The sequence below is a fragment of the Molossus molossus genome, unplaced genomic scaffold (assembly GCF_014108415.1).
Source record: "Molossus molossus isolate mMolMol1 unplaced genomic scaffold, mMolMol1.p scaffold_m16_p_8, whole genome shotgun sequence".
NCBI classification, from domain to species: domain Eukaryota; kingdom Metazoa; phylum Chordata; class Mammalia; order Chiroptera; family Molossidae; genus Molossus; species Molossus molossus.
This window is the reverse complement of record NW_023425402.1, coordinates 82,792,318-82,815,483: the sequence shown is the minus strand read 5'-3', so window position 1 is coordinate 82,815,483 and position 23,166 is coordinate 82,792,318. Positions and strand designations below refer to the sequence as shown.

Here is a 23,166-nt window from a genome sequence, read left to right as displayed (position 1 = left end):
AAACCAACCCGCATCGTCTTCTCATCACCCCATGTCACCTCTCAAGAGATTTACAGTCATTGTTTCTAAGTTGCACTTAAGTTTGGACCTGGTGGCATCACATGCCTGATGTACCATAATTAATATAAAATTTCTCAAATCCCATTTACAAAAGATGTATAAAATGATTTATAAATAAACCAACACATGAATATATAGCTACTTATTACATCAATAACACTACTCACCGAATGCAGTTTCAGCATCTCTAACTCTTCAGAAGAGATGCCAGGAAAAGAAATCAGATGTAACAAATGGGCCTTATGAAAACATTATTTCCTGGTGGTTCCATATTTTTACAGATCTTTTAATTTTTATCAAACATTTCCCTTCAGATGTGATTCCTACTAATACGTAACAACAGCATCATCCCCTTTTACTGTGTCTCACACAGTAAATGGACATTCCGATAAAGTTAGGTAAGATTGTGCAGGAAAGTGAAACTGCTTGTAGCAAAGGTAGCTCTGAGAGTGTTTCCATTTGGCTAGTGAGGAGCACGGGGCCTCATCAGGTAAGAACCAGCTTACCTCGCAGGACAGACCCGAATAGCCCGGAGGACAATCGCATCTTTCGATCAAGTGAGCTGGAGGAGTCACTGCTGTTGCAAGTCCTTGTTCAGCTACCTCCATCGAGATTTCGGAAATACTGGACACAAGCAGATACTTGCATTACCACACAGTAAGTTAAGATCACCAAGCAAGCAGTCAGTCCTACAGGACGCACCCGCTCGGGTTTTTGTCAATAACCGGAAGTTCATTCTATTCTTTTGAAGCTGCGTAACTTTTAGAAATGCATGTTTCTTAGTTCTGCGTCTTTGGTTCCTCAAAGGTTGAGATCACACATTAGCAAAATATTCACGTCAATCTTACGGAGTTTAGTAAATTAGATGTCTGATGTCCTGTTGGGAAATTATTATAAAGATTTCTCCCCGCCCAACACTGTTTAAAATGCAAGTGACTCCAGATAGACATGGCCAATTAATTAGATGTTTACATTCTTTCAAACAACCATGGTCGTTCCTCATTAGCATATCTCCCATAGTCACTAGTGAAATTGCTTTTAGTTTACAACTAGCTCTGATTTCTTCCTCTTGAGTCTCTGAATATCCTTTCTAAAACTTAGAACACCATCTAGAAAACATGATTGAGCATAATTGAATAATATAATCTTTTTCTGATGATAAAATATTTTAAATTCATATTTGTTAACTTTATTAAATAAATCCTTCAAGTAACTTAACTCATGCTCCCTATTGGTGGAAAAAAAAAAAGATTCACAGTGAAAACGTTGATACCCTATTCATTAATTTGAAATTATGCATTAAAAATATATGCAGTTCATAAACTCACACTATTTCATGACTAACTGATAACATGAAATGTTCTGCAAATAAACGTCTAAATGAGACAATGAATAGTTTTGCTTCAATAAAAGGCACTCTGATAGCTTAAGGAGCTTGAATCATAAACTTTGTAAGAGGCATAGGTAGGTTTTATTGCCACTAAATTATGAAAATGCCTTGACTTTGCCAGCACTGTACTCTGTCCTCGGAAGCTCAGACAGCCTTTGTGAAACATACATACAGTTAAAATTCAGATTTCACTCGCCCCTCCTTAAAGGACACATAGAGGCTGTGACCTAAATACAAACCACTCCCTCCTATAAGAAAGACTCTACCATCATGGCCCTCTGGGTTCTCTGTGGGAGGAAAAAGGAAACTTGGTGTTTGTGGACATGTCATCCCACCGAAATCTCATGGTGTTTTACAACCTGTGGATTTACTAGAACAGTACATGCTTGCACATGCTTACACACAACAGACTAGTGAGTATTTAAAAACCAAGTCAGCCCTGGCTGTTTGGCTCAGCAGTTAGAGCGTAGGCCTGCGGTCCAGGGAGACCCAGGTTCGGTTCCTACTAAGGGCTCGTACCTCCATTGCAATTTGTCCCCGGCCCTGGTTGGGTCGTGCGGGAGGCAGCCACTCGATGTGTCCCTTTCACATCTATTTTCTCTCTCTTTCTCTCTTCCTCTCTCTCCCTCCCACTCTATCTGAACAAAAAATGGAAGGGTGTCCTCAGATGAGGATAAAAAATAGAAAAAATAAAATAAAAAATAAAAACCAAGTAAACCTTGAAGGGTGTCAACAACAGATATTTCTATAATAAATTGTTTTCTTTTTTCCCTCAGATTAAAGAGCAACTGCTTTTCCTGAATCAGGAATTTGGTCAACCTCAAGCTTTTATTCAAGTGAATCCTGAAATACAAAATTGTTGTGCCCTTCAAATAAACAGAGAAGACAAAAGCAAAGAGAAAATAAATTAGCATTGACAATATGTACAAAACCTGCTTCTCAAACCACATGTATAATAACTCAAATGTTCTATTTCTAGACTACTTAAATTGGTAATAGAATAAAACTGCAGAGTTATGCCTTAACTGTTTTGGGGGAGGATTCAAACGTATTTTTGAACTTTGCTACAATCCCACTGTTTTACAAAATCAACTGCTGATCCAGTGTTTTATCTGTTTTTATTGTTGCTAGACGATGACTCTAGTTTTTATTGAACCTAGAAGAAAAGTGAAGTCTTTTATTTATTCTAAAGTTTCAAAAATGATCTCCTACGCCAAAGGGTATCATTTTGTGAGGGATGTGAAATAAGGTGATAAGGGGAAGAGACTTATGGGGAAAAAAGACAACCTTACAGTATAGGAAGATGGAATCGATATGAAACGCCGAGAAAGTAAGATGAAAAATGCATGACAACATTGTTCTTCTGCAACCCTTTACTGCAGCACAGAACAATGTGCAAAATAGTACATTTGCACACTCAACAAAGTTATTTGCTGTCCTCTATGACATGCAAGCCTGCTTCGGCGTCTGTCACCTGATTTACATTTATTTGATATCTAAAATCATTAACAAGATAGCTGACAGTATATTTTTGGTACATGCTTTTTTTTATTATTTCACATAAAAATTGTCTCTTGTTAGAAGTGAAAAATATGAAAGGGAAACCAAAGGGATACAGATTTGAAAGCGAATGTTGGCCCTTGATTTATGCTTTTACTTTTGGTATAATCAGAAAAGCAATATGGATCTTCTGTGTGAAAGAGAAGGATTTTCTGTTATATGGTTAATGCAGTGTAAACATTTGAAATATGATATTTTTATATTCATTGGTTTGCCAACAAGAGGTTTCATAATTTTGTTTTGTTTTATTTCTCTGGACTGGTCTACATATTTATTATACAAGACTATTTTCAAATATCTATTGATTCCATATTCTTTCAGGATATAAGAGAGAAAATGAAATGCCAGAGAATTGACAATATGTGAGAACTCAACTTTCTGCCTCCATAGTATGAAACTTAACTACCTCTGTACAAGTAAGTCCTCATTTCATTTTATTGCATAGGTTTCCCCTTCAGCTCAAGGAGCATGACTATGTGGGGTCATGATGCCGAAGTCTCATGGTGTCTCCATTATTTGTCCTCTCTTTATTCCATACTTTTAAAATGTATTGCTTACTATTATTTCCTTTCCCCATGGTCTATCAACATGCTTACTTCTCTTTCAAAGAAAACAATCATCCCTTGAAATTTGATATTATTTCATTCCTCCCTTTTACAATTATGAAAAACATTAATCTGTCCTCATAATATTAGGTTCAATGTGTTCCACTTATTCCTCAAAACTTTGAGACTTAAAACGCCACTAAAACTGGTATTCAGAATGAAACCAGTGTGACCCTAAGTGTCAATATCAGAAAGTCTCATTTTAATTGACCTCTTTAGGTCATATGAAAACATTATATTCCCTTATAGTATTCTCATCCTTTGGTTTCTATCATTTATTCTTGCTGTTCTGTTTTTCTATTCAGTGTGATCCCCAATCTTTCACATCATGATGCACAGGGAAAATGACAATATTATGGGGTACACTGGGGTGAATAGATAAGAATGGTCATGGGTCAAAGAGTCGGGACCAACTTGTCTCTGTCTGGTGACCCTGAGGGTTTAATGAGGTTACAGTTCAGTAATATTGCAGCCTATTTATAGCTCAACAGTTAATTATCTCTACCCTCCAGGGCATCGTCTCTTGAATTCCTAACCAGCATTTAAAATTCACCCTATCAAAGGTCAATTTAACATTTTCCCCTTAAAAGTTATTTTTAATATATTTTCCTTTTTTGGGGGGAATGGCAGTAACTTCCACCAGGCAACGTAAAAGCCATTTTTGACTTGTCTTCTATCATCCTTCTCTCAAACCAAACACTTGTAAATCTTTCTTTTCTGATGTCTTACTCATCTTCCCTAGAGACTCCAGAATAAGAACTTCACTTGGGTATTTCTATTATAGTTTACCTGCTTTGTCTCATCACATTTCCATAAGTAGCCTTGATAAGAATATAGTGGATATCATAGAGTACATCCAGGAAGTCTTCACGGGTCACAGTTCTACTGACTCGAGGATCATCACCATAATATTTCCATTCTCTCTGTTAACAAGAAAATAAACCACTTTGACAAAACTGAACGTAAAACCACTGACATCCTTGTACCAAACAAGTAGGAACCTTACCTCTGTCATTTCAATCTCATGCCTTGTCAGCTGGCCATTCAGAGGAGCAGCCATATGCCTGACAATAATTCTAGCGTGCACTGGAGTCCCACCTCGAATTATAACTTGAGGATTATATGTAAATAAACCCGTCTCTTCTCGAGCTTCAAAATAGATGGCATACTTGAGTTTTCCACCATAGGCCATCAACTGACAAAAGAAAACGAGGAGTGATGAGTTAGGTAAATCTGCAAATGGACTGATTCCACAAACGTATTCTACTTTGTTCTCACTTGACTTCAAAGTTCTTGTCCTTACCTTCTTTCCCTCAAATTGTTCTGGGAGTTTCCAATAAAAAGGTTCCAAACGGAGATCTTGTCTCACCAGATCCATGTAGGCCACGATCTCCGGATCTTGAAAGGCGATGCCTTTGGTAGTTGTGTGCTGCAGGGCCTCATCCACCAGGGGCAGGATGGTCTGCTCTGGCCTCAGAGCCACCTGCAAGGGATCAGATCAGGAGGCTGCGTTCAAGTTGTCTGGGCACTCCTTTAAAACCAGACGAGGAACCGCATGGATATCTGCAGTTCCATCCCCATTCCGATGAGCTGTCTTCACAAGAAACAGAACTAGCGCCTAGTGAACAAGTCGGGGAAGGGAATGCACCTTTCTGACATTTTCGCACAGAGAAAAACCACATCCGAGAAAATTAGAGCCTTTTACATGAATAAAAAGTACCATTCAAAAGTAGGACGAGGTAAAGAAACATGTAAGCAAAAATGAACATGCTTCTACCCTACAAAATCCATGATTTTCTGTGGCTGTGGAATAAAGTGCAACAAGTCTGGCGTTCGTGACTGTAAGAGCGCAGGTCAGCATTCATGCTCTGGGGCCCTCACTCTGCAGAACGCAGCTTCTCCCCATCCCCAAACATCTTTCCCTTTTCCACATGGCTCCTATTTCTTCATCAACAATAAAGAAATTACTTTTAAGGAATATTAAAAGAGGGTTTTACTCCAACCCTCTAATGGCACATGGCCCCTTTGCCGTTTCTAGATGTGCACAGGGGAAAAGGTTGCTTAAATGTTTTGCCATTTCCTCCTACCCCCTCCGTGCCTGGCTAAAAGATGCCAGCCAGGCTAACGTTACCCCATTACATGGCTCAGCAGTCCTTACTCACCCACGTGCGGATCAGGCCTTTCGCTTCAGAGCACTGAGTAGTAGCTCCGAAGCAATAGCAGCTGCTGCAGCCAAGTGGGTTCTTGGCATCAAGTCCGAATTTGCCAGGCCGGCACCTGTCACAGTGGACACCTTCCACGTTCATCTGAAGAAAGAGGAGAGCCCCTCAGTTTTCTTAAGGGTGAAGTTATGAGGGAAATACACTTGAGAATGAATAACAGGAGCGCGCTTTAAAATAATTAAACAAACAAAAAGATCACTGAGTATTAGACTTCCACCTCAGATGGTACATGTAGATGATCTTGTTAAGCTTTAATGGGTCTAAAAAATGCTTAATTTATACCTAAGTACATTATCAAGGATGCTACGTACTATTTTTTAAAATCTAAGCAGCTTATTTTCTACCATTCTGCTGTGAATAATATGAAAGACTAATGAGAATTTCCTAAGCCAAATAAAAATATTGATTCCTAAACAGCAGTGTGATACAAAACATAGATGTAAAACACAGACAGGATATTAAAATGTAGATTTATGTAATTATTATTATATAATGTACATATACTCATATAATATATATTAACTACAATGTGTAGTCACAATAATATGCACTAAGGCACCATTGCACTTTGGGTTTTGTTCAGGGCCCTGAATAGCAGAGGCTTCTGTTTTCTTAAATTCTCAAGATTATTTTTTAACATTCACTCCCCAGGTTTCATCCCCCGGTTTCTCTGTCCTCTCTGAATTGACTCTTTCTTGAAAAGCTACCTGTGACCCAGTCTTAATTGCATTTATACTGAAAATGATTTTTCAGATATGTCTAAGAAGGAAAAAAAGCCTCTCTTATCCTTTTTAACTGGCTGTTTTTCTACTCCATTTAACGATATTAATGAGGGCTGAGATTTCCACATCGTCACTCTTTGTAATGCCAGTGTTTATATGTGATGAAATTTTACAGAACTTCCCCAGTAGTAAATATACTTTTCAGTGTATAGTGATTGCGGATTCATTTGAGGAGACATGTTTTTTTATAAGCCTTATTATTTAGCTGTAATTTTTCTCTGATGATGCTTAAGAGAACTGTCTTTCTCTCCCTCCCAGATTATTCTTATTTAAGCAAAGTGGGTATGGAAAGAAAAATGTCTCGTTACAAGTTTATTACAGCTACCAACTAGAAAAAAAGTTAAGCTTTGTTTAAAAATTGGTTCTTAAAAAGCAGGGCTTATCAGTTATGCCAATGGACGAACACACATCAGTAAAAATAAAACTCTGTCAATGAGTTTTTGTTTTTCTGTTTGTTTAGCTCAGTAAAGCAGGAAAAATGAACACTGAATAAAGTGAATACTGAGCTATGAAAATAAACTTGAGGCAAGTTTTTCCTTAAGGTATTTTTGGCAACACATACCTTACAAGTGCACTGCCCAGTCTTGTCGACACAGGAGCATTTTCCAGTCTCTGAATCGCAGGTCGTGCCGTCGGTGCCCGGGAGGAAGCAGTCACAGGGGCTGCAGTGAGGGTAGTTCCAGTGACCTCGACTGCACTCTGCACATTTGGCCCCGGAGAACTTTGGGTGACAGTTGCACTGGCCCGTGTTTATATTGCATTGGAAATCCAAGGATCCCACCGTGCTACAGTTACAAGCCTATGGAGGAGGTAAAAACAGCGACTGTTAACACTGTTTCCTGGGAAATCTCTTAAAATTTTAATTCTAAAGTTTCTGTGCTCCCATTAAACACATATTAATCATGTGTCTATTATGTGCTTTGTACTGTTCTAGTGTAGTCCCTTGGGAAACATCAGTGAACATAACACTAAAATTGCTTCCTGCATTTACTAAAATATATGAGTGTCCAGAAAGTGTAATGGCATTGGGTAAGAAAGAAAACGTACTGCCCTTTCGCGGCAAGGAGGAATTAAGTACGGGTTTTCTTCAAATTCTTTTTGTTTCAAAGGCTGAGCTTTAGACAGAGTCATTTTACTTTACCATCTCATTGTTATAGCATTTAAGTTGTACAGAGACATACCTTACATTTTATTGGAGGGAGACAAGTAAATATATAAATAGAACACAATGGAATAACATTATATAATAGGGGAAATAAAAATACTATGTGAACCTGTGTGGAGTACCAAGTCAGTGTGGGGAAGCCAGGGAGAATTTAGAGAAGTGACATTTATGGTGTTGTTTGTGGCTTTTTTTTTTTTTTTCAGACAAGCCTAATTCGAGTTGCTTTGCTGGTAGTTTTATATGTATATATATGAATTATGTATATATATATGCATATATACATATATGCATATATATATATATATATATGAATGATTTTCTCTTTATTTGTGTAGTTCAAAATTTTGGTAGAATTTTTTATTTTTATTTCATTTTACTTGCCAAAAAAAAAGCAGTAAGTTAAAGTTTGAGGCCCTTTTAATGAATTTACTAGAACAAGGTGAGTCCTTTCAGTTTGAGAACAAAATCGCTTTTTGATTTAGTGCTATTTCTTCGAATCTGTATTTGATCTTTACCTCTGTTCCAATTCACCAGTTTTGTTCTTCAGGATCACTTACAATTCTTAAAAGACACCACTTTTGTCCGTCTGCCAAAAATGATACCCTCACGTCTTCAGTCGTCATGGTCTCATCTGCCTTTCAAATTTGTTCTTTATTTTATAGCTTCATGTACAGAGTGAAAATGCTGTTGTATGTATATACCACCAACACTTACTTTAATTATACTATTGCATGTTGTTTCTTTCCAATAATTTCTTTATTTCCTCTCTTCTTTGACATCTGCTTGTCTGTGTGTCTTTTTTCCTTATATTCTTTTAAATCTTTCTGCTCTTGATTTACAAAGTTCACATCTCCTTGCAAAGTAATAAAAGTGCTGAGCAGATTTCTAAAATGTCATTTAGGATCTTGGAGGAAGTAAATCATTTTCAGAGACCATCTGTGCCAATGATCAATCTAGTCTCTGAGCTGTAAATTCACTTTTCTTTGCCCTGCATCATGACACTCTAGTTAGAACCTGTAGGCATTTCTTCATGGCCAGGTAGCAGCATGTTAAGCTTTGTCAATAAGGGCCCTAGAGAGACCCAATCAAACCGCAGTGGTGGGAAGACACTTCTGTCCTTGGTTCTGTCTTCATTACAACCGTCATTATCATTATTTTATTATTTAGCATGAGAGCCCAGAAGTTCAGAATGATTCCAGCTGCGCCCCCAAGACTACTCTGCCCAGTAGGCAGCTTTCTGAGTAGCTTTGGTTTGCACATGCTGTGACCATGACAGGCTGCTTCTAAGTAGCTCTAGCACGCTCATAGCCTTCAACAGCAATGGGCAACCTCCATAGATTAGCATTTGTATACAAACCCGCAACTGTTTTCTTGTTGTTTTTTGCTTACCAGAGGTACTTTGTGTGTTCCTGGGAGGCCACCTTCTCTTTAAATATGTCTGAACCTCACCCTTGCTGGGTGGAGGCGAGGGAAGTGCATGTCTTCTCCAGCCCTTGGTTCTCAGGGTGCACCCTCCGTAAGCCTAGAAGTAGTGGCTGCTCTTCTGTAGCTGTTACTTCAGGATCCCTTATCTCTCTTGTACCTTTTCAGTAACTTTTTGAAGAACCAGTTAAAAAGTCTTTATGCTCTGGCCGGATTGGCTCAGCGGTTAGAGCGTCGGCCTGTGGTCCAGAGAGACCCGGGTTCGGTTCCCGCTAAGGGCATATACCTCGGTTGCAGTTTGTCCCTGGCCCTGGTTGGGTCGTGTGGGTGGCAGCCACTCGATGTGTCCCTTTCACATCGATGTTTCTCTTTCTCTCTCTCTACACCCCCCTCCTCCCTCCCACTCTACCTGAACAAAAAATGGAAAAATGTCCTCTGGTGAGGATAAAAAAAAAAAAAAAAGTCTTCATATTTTACTTGCCCTGTTTAAATAACTGGTGTGGTTTCTGTCTCCCAAGTGGGTCCTGTCTTGGTTTCAAAGTGGGTACCATCTCTCTCTGTCTGAGTTTAAAACAGAGTGTTTTAAAGATGGGAGGTCTAAAACACAGTGTTTACAATGATCTGTCACCTGACTTTTTGGTGCTGTACTATTCTTCTTCTCAGATCTACAGCTCTATGGCAGACATATGCATAGCAACTTGCCAAATTCTCACATCTAATTCCGGTTGGATCTCACTTTTATTTGTCACACGTCCATTGCTCAGCTTAATTCTTACATCCACCACTCCTGGGGATATTCCTGCTTCTGCTCCTGCCAACAGTAGTTTACTTATGGGACCACTCTTTCTAGAATGTGATGTATAGTCACCAGCTTCCCATCTATCATCTCTTTCTTGTCCAAATATTCAGTGAAATATCTTCTCAGATTCTGATGTTAAAATAATTTCCAGACTTTATTTTGGGTATTTTTATGATTAAGTATTTCTTTATGTCTTCATTGCTATCTAGTAAAAAGAACTGCAATAGAGGATGTTCTAAAAGTTATTTAAAAACCCAAATGTAATTATTTATCACATTATAAGCACGGATATAGTTTCCAAGGCATCGAATAACCCACTATCATCACCCAAAGTAACTCATCCTTACAGAACATCAGGTGTAGAATGAGATTTCAAAATAAGGATGATTGGCTTTTTCACTTAAATATTTTTTTCATCGACTCAAACAAAATGGGCCATACTCAGAAATAGAAAATTAATATGGATGGAAACTATAATCATGCAATAAATTTTAAAAATGTCCGATGAGATATCCTTATCATTTAACTAAAATATAATAAAATGTCTGCTACCCAATTTTCGTGTAATTCTTAAAGATTAATTGGCAGTACAAACAGACACTGGGACCTTTCCAAATCAGGAAGGGCATCCAGGAAGTTATAGTAAAGACTAAACGAGACCATTAACCATATGTTTATGTAGGACTATAGCCAACATCAAACTTAAATCATAATTAGGTGTAATGTTTGTTTAGCAACAGAAGATTTATGCACTATTCCCCTGCTAGCGAAAGGTGGCAGGCTTTGTATTCTACTTCAATAAAAGCTCAAATGATGTGTGTGCTCACACCTCAGCGCAGAGAAATTGCCCATGACGCAAAGAAAGGAAAGCTATAAATCTCAAATCACTGTAGATTTAGAGCATAGTCATCCAAGTATTTAAAGTAGCAGAATACATGCTCATAAATTATTGTGAGGGCTCTATAATTTTTTTTTTTTTGGTAATTGATGATAGTGATGAGGTATCTGTTCAGAAATTTAGATTTTTAATGGTGGCTCAAATTAATCAAAACAATTTAACTTCAAACCACATAATGTTTATTCAATGATCACTATATAATGGTATCAAATCTACAACTACATAAAAAAAAATAAACTTGGTCTATATTTTATCCTGATTTATAGCCTGAACATTAGGTATCAGCTTTTTTCCCCCCAATTTTTATTAATTTATTGTTACAAATGTTTCTCCTTTTCCCCCCATAGACACCCTCCTCCCCATCTTGCCCTCAACCCAGGACATTGTCTATGTCCACTGGTTACACTCACATGCATATAAGTTCTTTGGTTTATCTCATCCATCTCCCCTGCACCCCTTCTCTGAGGGCTGTCAGTCTGAGCCGTACTCCTTTCTATATCTCTGGGTCTATTTTATTCATGAGCTTATTTTGTTCATTATATTCCACAAATAAGTGAGATCATGCGATATCAGCTTTAATTTCAGGAGAGTTGGCTACATCAGTGGATTTTGTGACTGGAATGGACTGCCCATAAGTTTCTCATGGTTTACTCATGAGTCCAGGGACGGGCAGATGCTTGGATTCAAAATGCAAAAAGTCAGTCATAGAAACTTGTCGCATTGTTCATACTCCCCTAAAATTTTGGAACTCTTGAGGAATTGTGTTGTTTAAAAAAATGTAGCTCTATAAATCTATAAACTTGATAGTTACTTCCACCTTGATGCTGAATATATTTCTCTAAATATGAGTCTGGTCAGGAAACTTTCTAAGGTCCAACCATGGGGAAAAAAAACGAGGATGTTCTAATCTTAAGGTTGTTAATATGGCTCTTCAGAATCGTCTCAGCTATTTCCTGGAAACGAAAACCTAGTCATAATGTGAGGAAATTCATAGAGATTTCAGACAAATTTCTTTAATTAGTTCCTAATTTCCTTGTACTTTATATATTTCATTATGTGATATATTTCATTGTGTGTAAGTATGAGGCTGTAGCTGTTTCCATTTTATTATAGATTTTTTTTTCCCCTTTTTTAGGATGAGGCTGAAAAAATATATACTTACTTCATTATCCTTCCCTCAAGTAAAATGTTAGATACTGATCAATAGCTGCTATCACTCCATAATGATAGTTCCATATTGTTTTGTAATATAATATTGGATTTTGAAATGCCCAACTATACTGCTCTACCAACTTTACAAAAATCTTTAAAAGACATTAGATGAAATAAAGTGATTCACTCACCTTACAACCAGAGATAATGCTGTGACCCCAGGTATTAGGTGCACATCTAGAACATTGATCTCCAATGGTATTGGGAGGGCAAATGCATTGACCAGTATTTGGGTCACAATTATTACCCAGATGAGAACAGTCACAAGCTTCACAGGTGAAAAGGAAAAAAAAAAGAGTAAAAATTTGATACAAAATGTTGAGTTTTATATTGTGATTTGTGTTGTTTTATTTTCCATACTATCGTTAAGGATCCATAAGTGTGAAAACATAACTCATTCATCTTTTATATCACAGTGCAGTGTACTTCACAGAAGAGTTGTTCAATGCATATATGTTGTAATTCATTTAATAATTTCAAAAGGTAAAGCACTGAAAACTTTTCAAGTAAGCTTAAGGAAAGAAAGACCTGATCTATCAGATTCCATGTTAAATGTATTACCTTATATCTAGATATTATAAAGGTCAGAATTTTGTTTCTATATTTAAATTCATAATTAATTTTCCTATACTGTATAGATAAACAATTCCTTCCTGTTGATGACTATGATTTGCAATAGAAACCAATAAGCTTAATAGGCTTCCTAAATTCAGTATATCCTGACATCAGGATATTTTAGTTTTGCAAATATTTAAAAAATAGTTGAAATACAAAACTGTATACATATAGACACTTTTGAATTTTATTTACCACCTGTCTTATTTTTTTCAATAGATTATGAATATTCCATGCTATGATGTAAAATATGGAGTGCAAATTCACTCCTACCCATGCACTGTCTCTAATAATGCAAAAATAAGATCTGAGATCTTCAAAGCCATCCAAGACAAGGACTATATGCTGCATATTACTTATAGCTGGCCCAGCTGCTGAGTATATTTTAGTGCAATGTTTCATGCTAAAGAAGAGAAAGCAAGAGAAGAAAAACCAAATACTTGAATTCAAATAGAAGATGAATATCATAAGAAATCTTTTCATTAGTTATATGATGATTAAATCTTTTAAACAAAATACATCTGGGATATTTGATTAAGCTCACATTTTAAGGGATCATAATCATCATTGCTCACAGCATTTCATACCAGCTGTGAATAATGTTTAGCACAATGCCTGACATAGAGTAAACACCAAATAAATGTTAGCCATTTTTTTGTTATTATTATTGCTGCTAATTTTCAGCCGAAGGATTTAGTTTATATGTACCATTTATTCAGACAAAAAATAGTTCACATTGTGTTTAAATTTATGTGCTAAAAAATATCTTGGGACAGTTCAAATCATTACCTGCAAATAGAAATTCTCCAAGTAGTTCTTCAGTGGAATCATAATACTGATTGAATAGGAAAACTTGAGTAATTAGCTACTATTTCCTTATTAAAACACTTAATAATACTAATAAAGAAATACTGATAATAATAACAATAATAATAAACACTTAATAGAATGTATGTGCCAGTTGTTCCTCTAAATATTGCATAACCATTAACTCAATTAATTTTTACAAAACCCAGCAAGGTACATACTATTATGTTCTTCATTTAATAGATGAATTGTGCAGAGGGACAGGGAAATCAGGTCATTCAGTTAAGGTCACATAACTAGTACCTTGTGGAGCCACTAAACAAACCCAAGCTCTTTGGAGCAAGCCATGCTCTCAAACAAAATGCTATCCTGGCTATTTTGTTCTGTTTTTCTAGATTAAATGCTACCAAATCTGCAGTTCTGAAATGTTATCACTATTTCAAAATGTTAAATAATATTCTTGGTCTCATTAATAATTTCTGGCAGTGGACATATTTAAATATATAGTACAATTTCACTCATTCTTATTAAGTAAAAAAATATTAGTGAGATTTAGACTTAAATAACAGAGTATATTTTAAAATACAGCTTTAGAATTTTAGTGTATACAGATATCAACTTTGAAATCACATGCAGATTCTTAGAGGGTCTACAGTGATAACATTTATAATGGCTTAATTTATGATCATAGCTGTATATCAAAGGTGTTTGAGAATATCTAAAAGGTATTGTATTGGTTTTAAAAGTCATTTCAAATATTATTCCTAATACTTCTCACATAAATTCACTACAGTAGTCTGTAATAAAGTCTTAAAATCTTACCATGTATTTATCATGGTGCTGAGAGTACAGGTGCCTCATCAATAGTGAATCAGTGAGTTTAGTAAAAAAGGTTAATAAGTTGGAAAAAGGGTCAATTCCAAACTGGTGGCACTTAAATCAAGGCTAATGTTAAGTCTTTACCTTCAACAATTTTGTGCTAATTCCTACTTTCTATATCATGATTGTCAAAGACTGTGGCTGAACACATGAGAATATTGCTTGAGGAAATCATGGTTAGAAACCCTTGCCTGCACTTTCCCATGAACTGACAAATATCTAGAGCCCATCTGCTTCTCAGAATATCACAGTTTTCAAGGCGCCTAAAAGTAGATGCAAACACATTTTTTTTTTTTTGTACCTGAAAAAGATATTAACTTCCTGATCCTTGTATCAATTTTGCAACAGGAAAAGGAAAAGTTGAACTGTATTAGCTTGAGAGTAGAGTTTAAACCAAGACAACATTGGCTCCAGAAAAATTGAACATTTGACTTTCAAGCTACAATAGCCTCTGAGTGACTGGGTGAATGGAGGTCACAGTCAGGGAGACAGAGACACAACAGAATGGGGATCAGCTGATGGATTTGTGCTGAATACTTGCAAGTACTGTTTTTTATAGGGCAGTGTTTCAAATTGCAATGCACTTCTTTTGTTAATTTATTTAAAATAAATCAGTGTTTCTTATTAGGTTAAATATTTTGTATCATACATTTGTTGTCCTTTAATCTCTGGGAACCCTGACGAACAAACTGTTAAAGATGCCAAGACACCCAAACCAGCCAATGAATGTGCTTTGCTTAGTTTTAATAACAGACCTGTGCATCCTCCTTCTTGGAAGTTGAAATAGCCATGGGCACAGTGGTCACATTTCTTTCCCGTCACTCCAGGCTGGCACCAACATTGACCATTCTCTTCACAGTCGAATGATTTAGACCCAAAGGAATTACAGTTGCAGGGAACGCACCCTCTTGCCGACTGTAGGCCAAAGGTTTCAGGCTGGCACAGGAGAGGGAAGAGAGACATTAAATTTAAATCAACTCATTCACTATAGAAGAAGGTGCACAGTACTGAAAGATCAGGCAGGAAAAAGGAGCCTAAGGGTTAGGAAGGTTTCTTCGCGGATGTCATGACAAATGAGTAGTCATTCAGTCTAATGGAATGTTTTCATAATACCCAAAGAGAGAAGTTCAATTACTTTGAAATTTCATCTAGATAAAGGCAGAATTAGGGCATTACCATTCAGTCTGATATATTTTCACTAGCCTTTCCCTATACTTCCCAAGATTCTAACAGCACCGTGGAAGTAAGCTATGGTTGGTATTTTTAATTAAAAGTTTTATTTGTTTAAATCCTAATAATCTGCATTGATTACTTTCAGATCTCATGAACTCCTACTTGATAGAAATGCTTTCAATATTGCTACCCGCAGCCTAAAATTAAAATAAATTATTTCCTCTAATACTATATCTAACATTTTTTCATATATCCATAAATACTTCTAATAATCACCATAGGGCTCACATTATAAATATAATTTACAGGTTATGACTACACTGACAAAATAATTTGACAAACATTTGATTTCTTGGGTTTTATCCTAAAAATAGAAATTGATTTATGAAAACATACATCAAAGATTAAGTAAATGAAGGAAACCTTCTATAGTCTGATGAGTTATTCATTTGCATATCTCTTTTCTATTTATAACAAGTAACTTTCTATGGTCAAGTTTTCATTACTAGCTTTGGCTGACTTTTTTTGAAATATGTTATCAGACCTAGAGTGACCATAAAAAAATGCTGATGGATTACAAATTATTCCTACTAGAAAAATTGGAAGCATATACCCTACTTAAAGTATGTCAGGGTTGTCTTTTTAAATATAAAGTATGTCACATTATTATGATATTTTAATCTCAAATATTAGTCTCAACATCTTTGTAAAAATAATTTCTATTTTAGAAAATTAGACTTAATAGTTACTTCTTGGTAAAAATAAATCTTGCTACTTAATGTGAGCCACTCAGAGATATGAATAGCTGCATTATATATTTTGCCATTATTGTTAACAGTATTAAAAATAAGTTCTAGAAAACAAAATCAGACTAACAATTGATTCTTTTTAAATGACTGTAGCTAAGAATAGATTTGTATTTAAAATATAAAATAGGTTGAATGAGTTTGAAAATCATTCTTTTTAGATTTACTGCTAACTTTATTTTTATTTCTAGTTCTAATTCAGATTTCACTATATGATTAAAGAAGAAAGTACACACCAGTTCTAAAAAATGACCTAACACATGATATTAAAATATATTTAATTATAGAAAGAAGACTTAAAACATATAATATTTATATTCATAAAAATACTTCAATGTAAGATTCTAGATGCCTGGCCTAGAGAAATACTCAGAAATTGGGAAAATGATTCAAGTACAAGCATGCTCGTTACAATATTATTTATCATAGTAACTGTAGAAGCACTTCAGGTTCAATGTTAGAGAAAATTTGAATAAATTAAATTATGATACATTCATGCTATAAAATGATATGCAATCATTAAAATCCTGCTTTGAAGCAGTTTTAATGACATGAATATGCTTAGTATATAGCATTAAGTAAAATTTCAAAAAGCAGAATACAAAATTATATATACACTGTGATTCTAATTACATACATATAATGACACACCTACCACTCAGATACACAAAATAGAAACATATATACATAATAAAACTAAAACATAACATAGTAAAATTGTTTTTTAAAAATATCTGAATCACAGGACTAGTAGTTTGCATTTGTTTTTATTTTCTAAATATTATTGACGTAGAAATCTGAATTGTAAAGATAGTATTTTGTATTCATCTTTATTTCCTAAATTATTCTTTACTTAGCATGTGTACATAATATACACATATACACACACACATATTTAACGGCTAAAGTAATAAAATATTAAGTAAACTTCCAAATCATGGTTATCATGAAAAAGATCCAAAGTTGATCATGTAAAGAAATGTTCAAGAAGTAACGCCTCTACCATACTTTTCTAATGTTTAAATTATGCCGTTTTAAAGGCTAAGTTATAACAAAACAAATACTACTAAAAGTCAGTACAATACAATTTTAACAACTTTGGTGTTCAAAAATGTATTTCAGAGACTGGGGAAAACCCGAATGTAAACAAATTGAAGGAGCAAACATCCCTGGTCGGTAATTAAAATTAATGAGGTGCAACAAATGTGGGAGAGTGCCAGTTAGTTTCACGGGGAAGTGTGTTGAGCTACGGCACATTATTCTTACTTGGGATAATGCTAACGACTAGAATTGGCATATTATGCTCACTATGCTCACTATGCGGCAGACACTCTTCTAAAGCCCTTTACAAATAGCAACTCATTTAATCTTCAAGATTAAGTCACCTTGTGAGAGAAATATAACTTTTTACAGGGTGGTAAAACTGAGGCACAGAAAAGTCAAGTAACCTGTCTAAGTCGACAGCTCACCGATGGTGGTCAGGATTCCAAACCAGCCAGCCTGCCTTCAGAGTGTGTGCTCCTCTCTCACACATACTGCCTCAGAGAAAATGTGGTCTGAGCACAGAACCCCACTTTAAGCAACAGTGCTGTGAGATTTGAAGGAAAAGGGCAAGAATGACGGTTGAATTTCTGCTAAATTTATATACTGGAGTCATTTTAATCAGTTACTACCCCTTTCTTTTACTTTGTGTATGCATTTCTTGTTTAAAAACATAATCTCTTTTAAAGATGTTTTCATTTAATAATGATAGCATTAGTAATATCTAACATTTACAAAGAACGCTCCACATGTGTCCATCCTTTATGCCCTGTTGTCATGACTACCCTGAAACAGGCATGGAGATGTCTCAACAGATCTACCTGCAAGAGAGCCTGCAATGAGGGGTGTCATTGCTGGAAAACCTCCAGCTTCCATTCTTTGGGGTCCACTGGAGGAACTCACACCAGGTCTTGCTCCTTCTAGTCAATGACTGATTACAATAAAGCACAAGAACCTTCCTGTCCATACCAGCATTTTGCTAATGGGCAAATTTTGCTTTGGCATTTTCCATTGGCTTGGCCAAGAATTTGGGATTTTGGCAGAATGTACCGAATGAGGCTTTTCTACCCATTCTTTCCTTCCCTCTCCCCTTCCACACAGTCAGACCTGCAGCAGAAGTCTCCCTGCTTACTATGCTCCCTTCCCCTTTATCCTTCATAGGCATTTTCCCCTGTAAATCTCTTGGAATTTGCCTCTTGGAAAACTCAAAGAGATGCAAACCCTATGAAGTAGGTTCTAATAGAGGTGAAGAAGCTGAACTGGGGAAAGACTTAAGGAACTGTTTTATAGCTAAGAAGAAGTGAGGCTGGAATTTGACCGGAGGCAGTCTGAAATGAGAACTAGTTTTCTTAAAATATCAAGAAATAAAACCATGCCTCTTTTTCTTGAATTGTACTTCATTCTCACTTCCTTCTATCGCCTACACTCAGCTCTCGCGCAGCTCCGATTCTGCACCGGCGAGTGCTGTCTCCTGCTGCTCTGCAGACTGGCTGTGGGCCCAGCCTTCCCTCCACCTTTCCCCCCAACATTTGCTTTGTTTTACCTTGTGAGAAAGGGGACCCACCTTTTGTGGTAGAAAATACACTTCCTAACTTTGTGCATGTTGTGCATTTACAGTGTGTTTCTAGTGTTCGTTGTATCCTAGAGCAAAATTATGGAGTGGACATGTAATCAAATCATTCATTATGCTGAAATTATCAAGACAAAGAGCTGAATGTTCATGAGCAAGTCACTTTCTTTGCTAGGTATCCCTTCACTTGTTCATTCACAGCAGTGAGTTTGCTCCAAATGATTCCTTTCTACGTCTACGATTATAGGTTCCTACACATGAATGTTTCTTTGTTTTCTACACATGGTTAATCAAAACTTTATTAACCTATGAACTTGACTATACATTTGAAAACATGGATAGCTATTTTTAAAAGGCAAGGCTTCAATCAGGAATTGTCTAGTTTTTGCATTTGCAGCTTGCACACTTAGCAACCATTTTTTTTGGTAAAATGGCATCAGGGATCATCAGCCGTAGCACACGGAACACAACATGCCAGGCAAGAGCCATGCAGCACCTCTGGGATTACCCGAGCTGCGGGCCAGTAGGCTCCCCGAGGGCATCCTCTGGAGCTGCTGGAACCCCACCTCTGGGGAGACCCCAGCACTGGTTGCGTTCTCCGTGGATGCTCCTTCTGTCGGTGCACCTGCCTGCCCAGGTTGCACTGTTTCCCTACGAAGCCTGATTTACAGACACATCTTCCTGTAATATCACACTGTGGTGACACAGAGCCAACGGGATTGCAGTCACATAACACACAGAATCGTTTCTTTGGGTTCCACCACATACTGGACTTTTAAAAGCCAAAAGGAAAAGAGAAAGAGACAAAAGAAAGAGCATACAATATTATTCAAGAGATAGAAGCAGATGACATTTTCAAACTTCCTACAGAAAGGTCAGTTTGACGACAACTGAGAAACACTTGCTTTTGTCTAACAGTCGGTAGCACCAAAAATACATACTTATGTGAGAGGTGGTGTAAATCCACCTGCTCTCACAGAGGGAGCTCAAGGTCCTGCATGCTTAGCAACCGTTTTCTTTTTGGTAAAATGGCATCAGGGATCATCAGCTGTAGGGGCAATTTTTTCAAGAACAGAGAGCAACAGATTTTTAGTATCGCTTCACTTTAGCAAAAGGATGTCTCTAAAAATTGTCTCCATTAGCTTCTCTACTGAAAACTTTTAAGTAGAGTGCTCACTGCAACTAACATCTAAATGATGGAACTAGAACAATGAGTTTGTTAAAGCAAAAGGTATGATACATTTTATTCTGCAAAAAATGTAAAGGCAAAGGAAAGATATTTTACTTGCTGTAGACTGGAGAGTACATTTGCATGTTATGTGATTCAGAAACATCTAAAGTATAGTAAACATTGCAAAAATTCACTGCCAAGGAACTATAGGTTGAAGGTCAAATGCTAGTGTACAGCCAATTTTGTTCTATTTTGAGAAACCATTTCAATGATCCTGGTAATTTCACATGTGGAATTAGATCATCTTTCTTTCAATATTCTAAGGTGTGTCATTGAAGCTAGTGAGACTTTTCAAGGAGGAAGTCATTCATTCTCAGCTCTTACTCCTTACCTTACACTCATCGCACCGCCGGCCCTGCACATTAGGTCTGCATTCACACTGTCCTGTGCTGGTGTGGCACACCTCAGAGAAGGAGCCGTTGGCATTGCAGCGACAAGCTGGAAAGAGAAGAGAGATCAGTCGCTGGGAAAAACTGTCTAGTAGTCTTAATAGGCTTATTAAATAATAATATCCCCAAGATGGTTACATTGACAACTAACTTTTTAGAGTAGAATGTTTTCTGACTTGCTAGATGATCTGTTAGGCATTATGTTGTTTGATCTTTACAAGTCTACAAACTGTAGGATTAATTTCCTTTAGCACGGTACCTGGTACATCATATGCTATTGAAATATTAACGTCATCATTATTATTTCAATGTTGAGAATGAAGACAAAGAAATTCACAGAAGCCATAACTTGTACAAGGCCACATGATTGGTGGATGATATAGCTGAGTCCAGAACCTCAGTCCCCTGACTCCATGTAAATGTTCTTTCCATCACTTCTCCATTTGTTTCACTTCTTTATAGATGCACTGGGGTGTCGTTTAAGATCTTTTAATTCCCTTCTAAGTAATGCATATGAAACTCTAGAGCTGAGATAATTTTGAGAAATCATCAAAATTAATAGCATTCATGGCATAATATTAATGCCATTATCAATCAAGAAACATTAATTTATTTTTTCAATTTAATAATTATTTACTATGTTTTGTGTTAAGCTCAAAATACAAGTTTGAGGAGATATTATATATCTATACATACATTATATATATATCTATAGATAGATAGATAGATATACACACACATATACACCTTTAAGTTTAGAAATTATAAAAGATAAAAGCATTGTTTCGAGTGTACTAGGAATATAGCATTATCATTTTTAAAAATATCTTTTATTTTACAATTTATATATTTTCTCTAAAGATAGAAAATATATTTGGTTTAAGTAATCATTTGTCATTTCTGTGTTATGAAATTGTCTGATATTGTTCTGAAACATATATCAATTTAAAAATTAAGTGACCTTTTCAGAAATGCAAGAGTAATTAATGGTTCATTCTGTACTTTACGAGTATATTTTCATAGTATATATAATTGCATTTACCAGAATAAAATATATAAAGGGGAGATCATATGGGAATTTAGATTATTCATAGACGGTTTTCGTAAGTTTTGTACAGTATTTCATGTTTCTGGATACCTTGATCTGAGCACAGCTTATAAATACATTATAAATAGCTACTTCGTCAGCTTATGCTATTATTCATCTGGCTCCAGATTCTGCTTAGTTTTATTGCTTTCCTAAAAACTGTTTGATTTTTCCCCCAGTAGTTCGGCCTTCAGTGTCTGCCAGCTAACAGCAGCTGCGTGGATGCGGAGGACCGGCCCTGCCTGTGGCCCGTCTCCTCCTCAGGCCTCGGCCCAGGGCTGCCTACAGCTGGGGTGTGAGAAAGGCTGGGAAAACATTCTCGTTAACTATCCATTTCATTTGAACCCTAGGATTATTGTAAATACTTTTCATGTATTTATGTGTTTTTATGTATATTATACAAAAATATTTTAAAATCTCAAATAATTTAGAATTCAGAAGCCACTTTTTCTTAGACTGGGGAGTACAAGATTAAATTGACCATAAATTAATGTTATCCTAAAAATGATGAAAGCAATATAGAATTTTTAAGTGGCATTGGTAAATGAAATATATGGCAATAATGTCATTCTTAATTAATGATAATTATTGTCAACTTAAAAATAACACGAGCAATGTAAAATTTTAAGAGACATTTTAAAAGAAATATATGATGCAAACACTATATGTACATTTGAAAAGCAAAATATATTTCTTTCTAGTGGTGTACTTTTCATGAACAAATCTAAGGGCAACAAAAATAATGCTTTATCACGAATTTTCTTCTCTTGAGAGTTTCCTACTTGTGCATAGAAAAATGATCAAAATAGATAATAAATTAGTTTTATTCTTATAGTTTTAATCTTAATTACATGCTGGGAAGCATTAAAAACCATAATCATGTCCATTGTTCATGGTAAGTAATATAAAAATTAGTGATGATTCAAAAATGTTTTCATACCATATTCTTGTATGTATTCTTAGGGCTTCATGCCACAAATCCCTAATTTACCACAATAAAATGAGTGGAAGAAACTCTTGAAAAAATTTTTTTAATTAATTTATTTTTGTTACAGTTTTTTCTTTTTTTCCTCCCACTGACACTTTCCTCCCTGCTCCTGCCCTCCCCCCACAGTATTGTTGTCTATGTTCATTGGTTATGCATATATGCATGTAAGTTCTTTGGTTTATCTCCCCTCACCCCTCCTCTGAGGTTTATCAGTCTGATTCCTAGTTGTATGTTTCTGGGTCTATTTTGTTCATCAGTTTATTTTGTTCATTATATTCCACAAATAAGTGAGATCATGTGATACTTGTCTTTCTGTGACAGGCTTATTTCACTTAGGATAATACTCTCCAGGTCCCTCTATGTCATCTCAAAGGATAGGAAATCTTTCTTTCTTATAGCTGCATAGTACTCCATTGTATATATGCACCACAGCTTTTTCATCCACTTATTATTGATGGACACTTG

General features: G+C 36.0%; 1 protein-coding gene across 1 annotated transcript in view; it reads right to left on the bottom strand.

Annotated features, from left to right (window-relative positions):
* Positions 1-23,166, bottom strand: part of LAMA2 (laminin subunit alpha 2) — a 403,470-nt gene that overhangs the window by 168,773 nt on the left and 211,531 nt on the right. The window contains exons 20-28 of the mRNA XM_036247762.1: positions 20,569-20,675; positions 15,172-15,352; positions 12,247-12,383; positions 7,182-7,418; positions 5,778-5,921; positions 4,919-5,098; positions 4,622-4,810; positions 4,405-4,538; positions 567-684 (exon numbers count right to left, since the gene is read on the bottom strand). Of these exons, the coding sequence (XP_036103655.1) occupies positions 567-684; positions 4,405-4,538; positions 4,622-4,810; positions 4,919-5,098; positions 5,778-5,921; positions 7,182-7,418; positions 12,247-12,383; positions 15,172-15,352; positions 20,569-20,675 (1,427 nt within the window). The remainder of the gene's footprint in view (positions 1-566; positions 685-4,404; positions 4,539-4,621; positions 4,811-4,918; positions 5,099-5,777; positions 5,922-7,181; positions 7,419-12,246; positions 12,384-15,171; positions 15,353-20,568; positions 20,676-23,166) is intronic.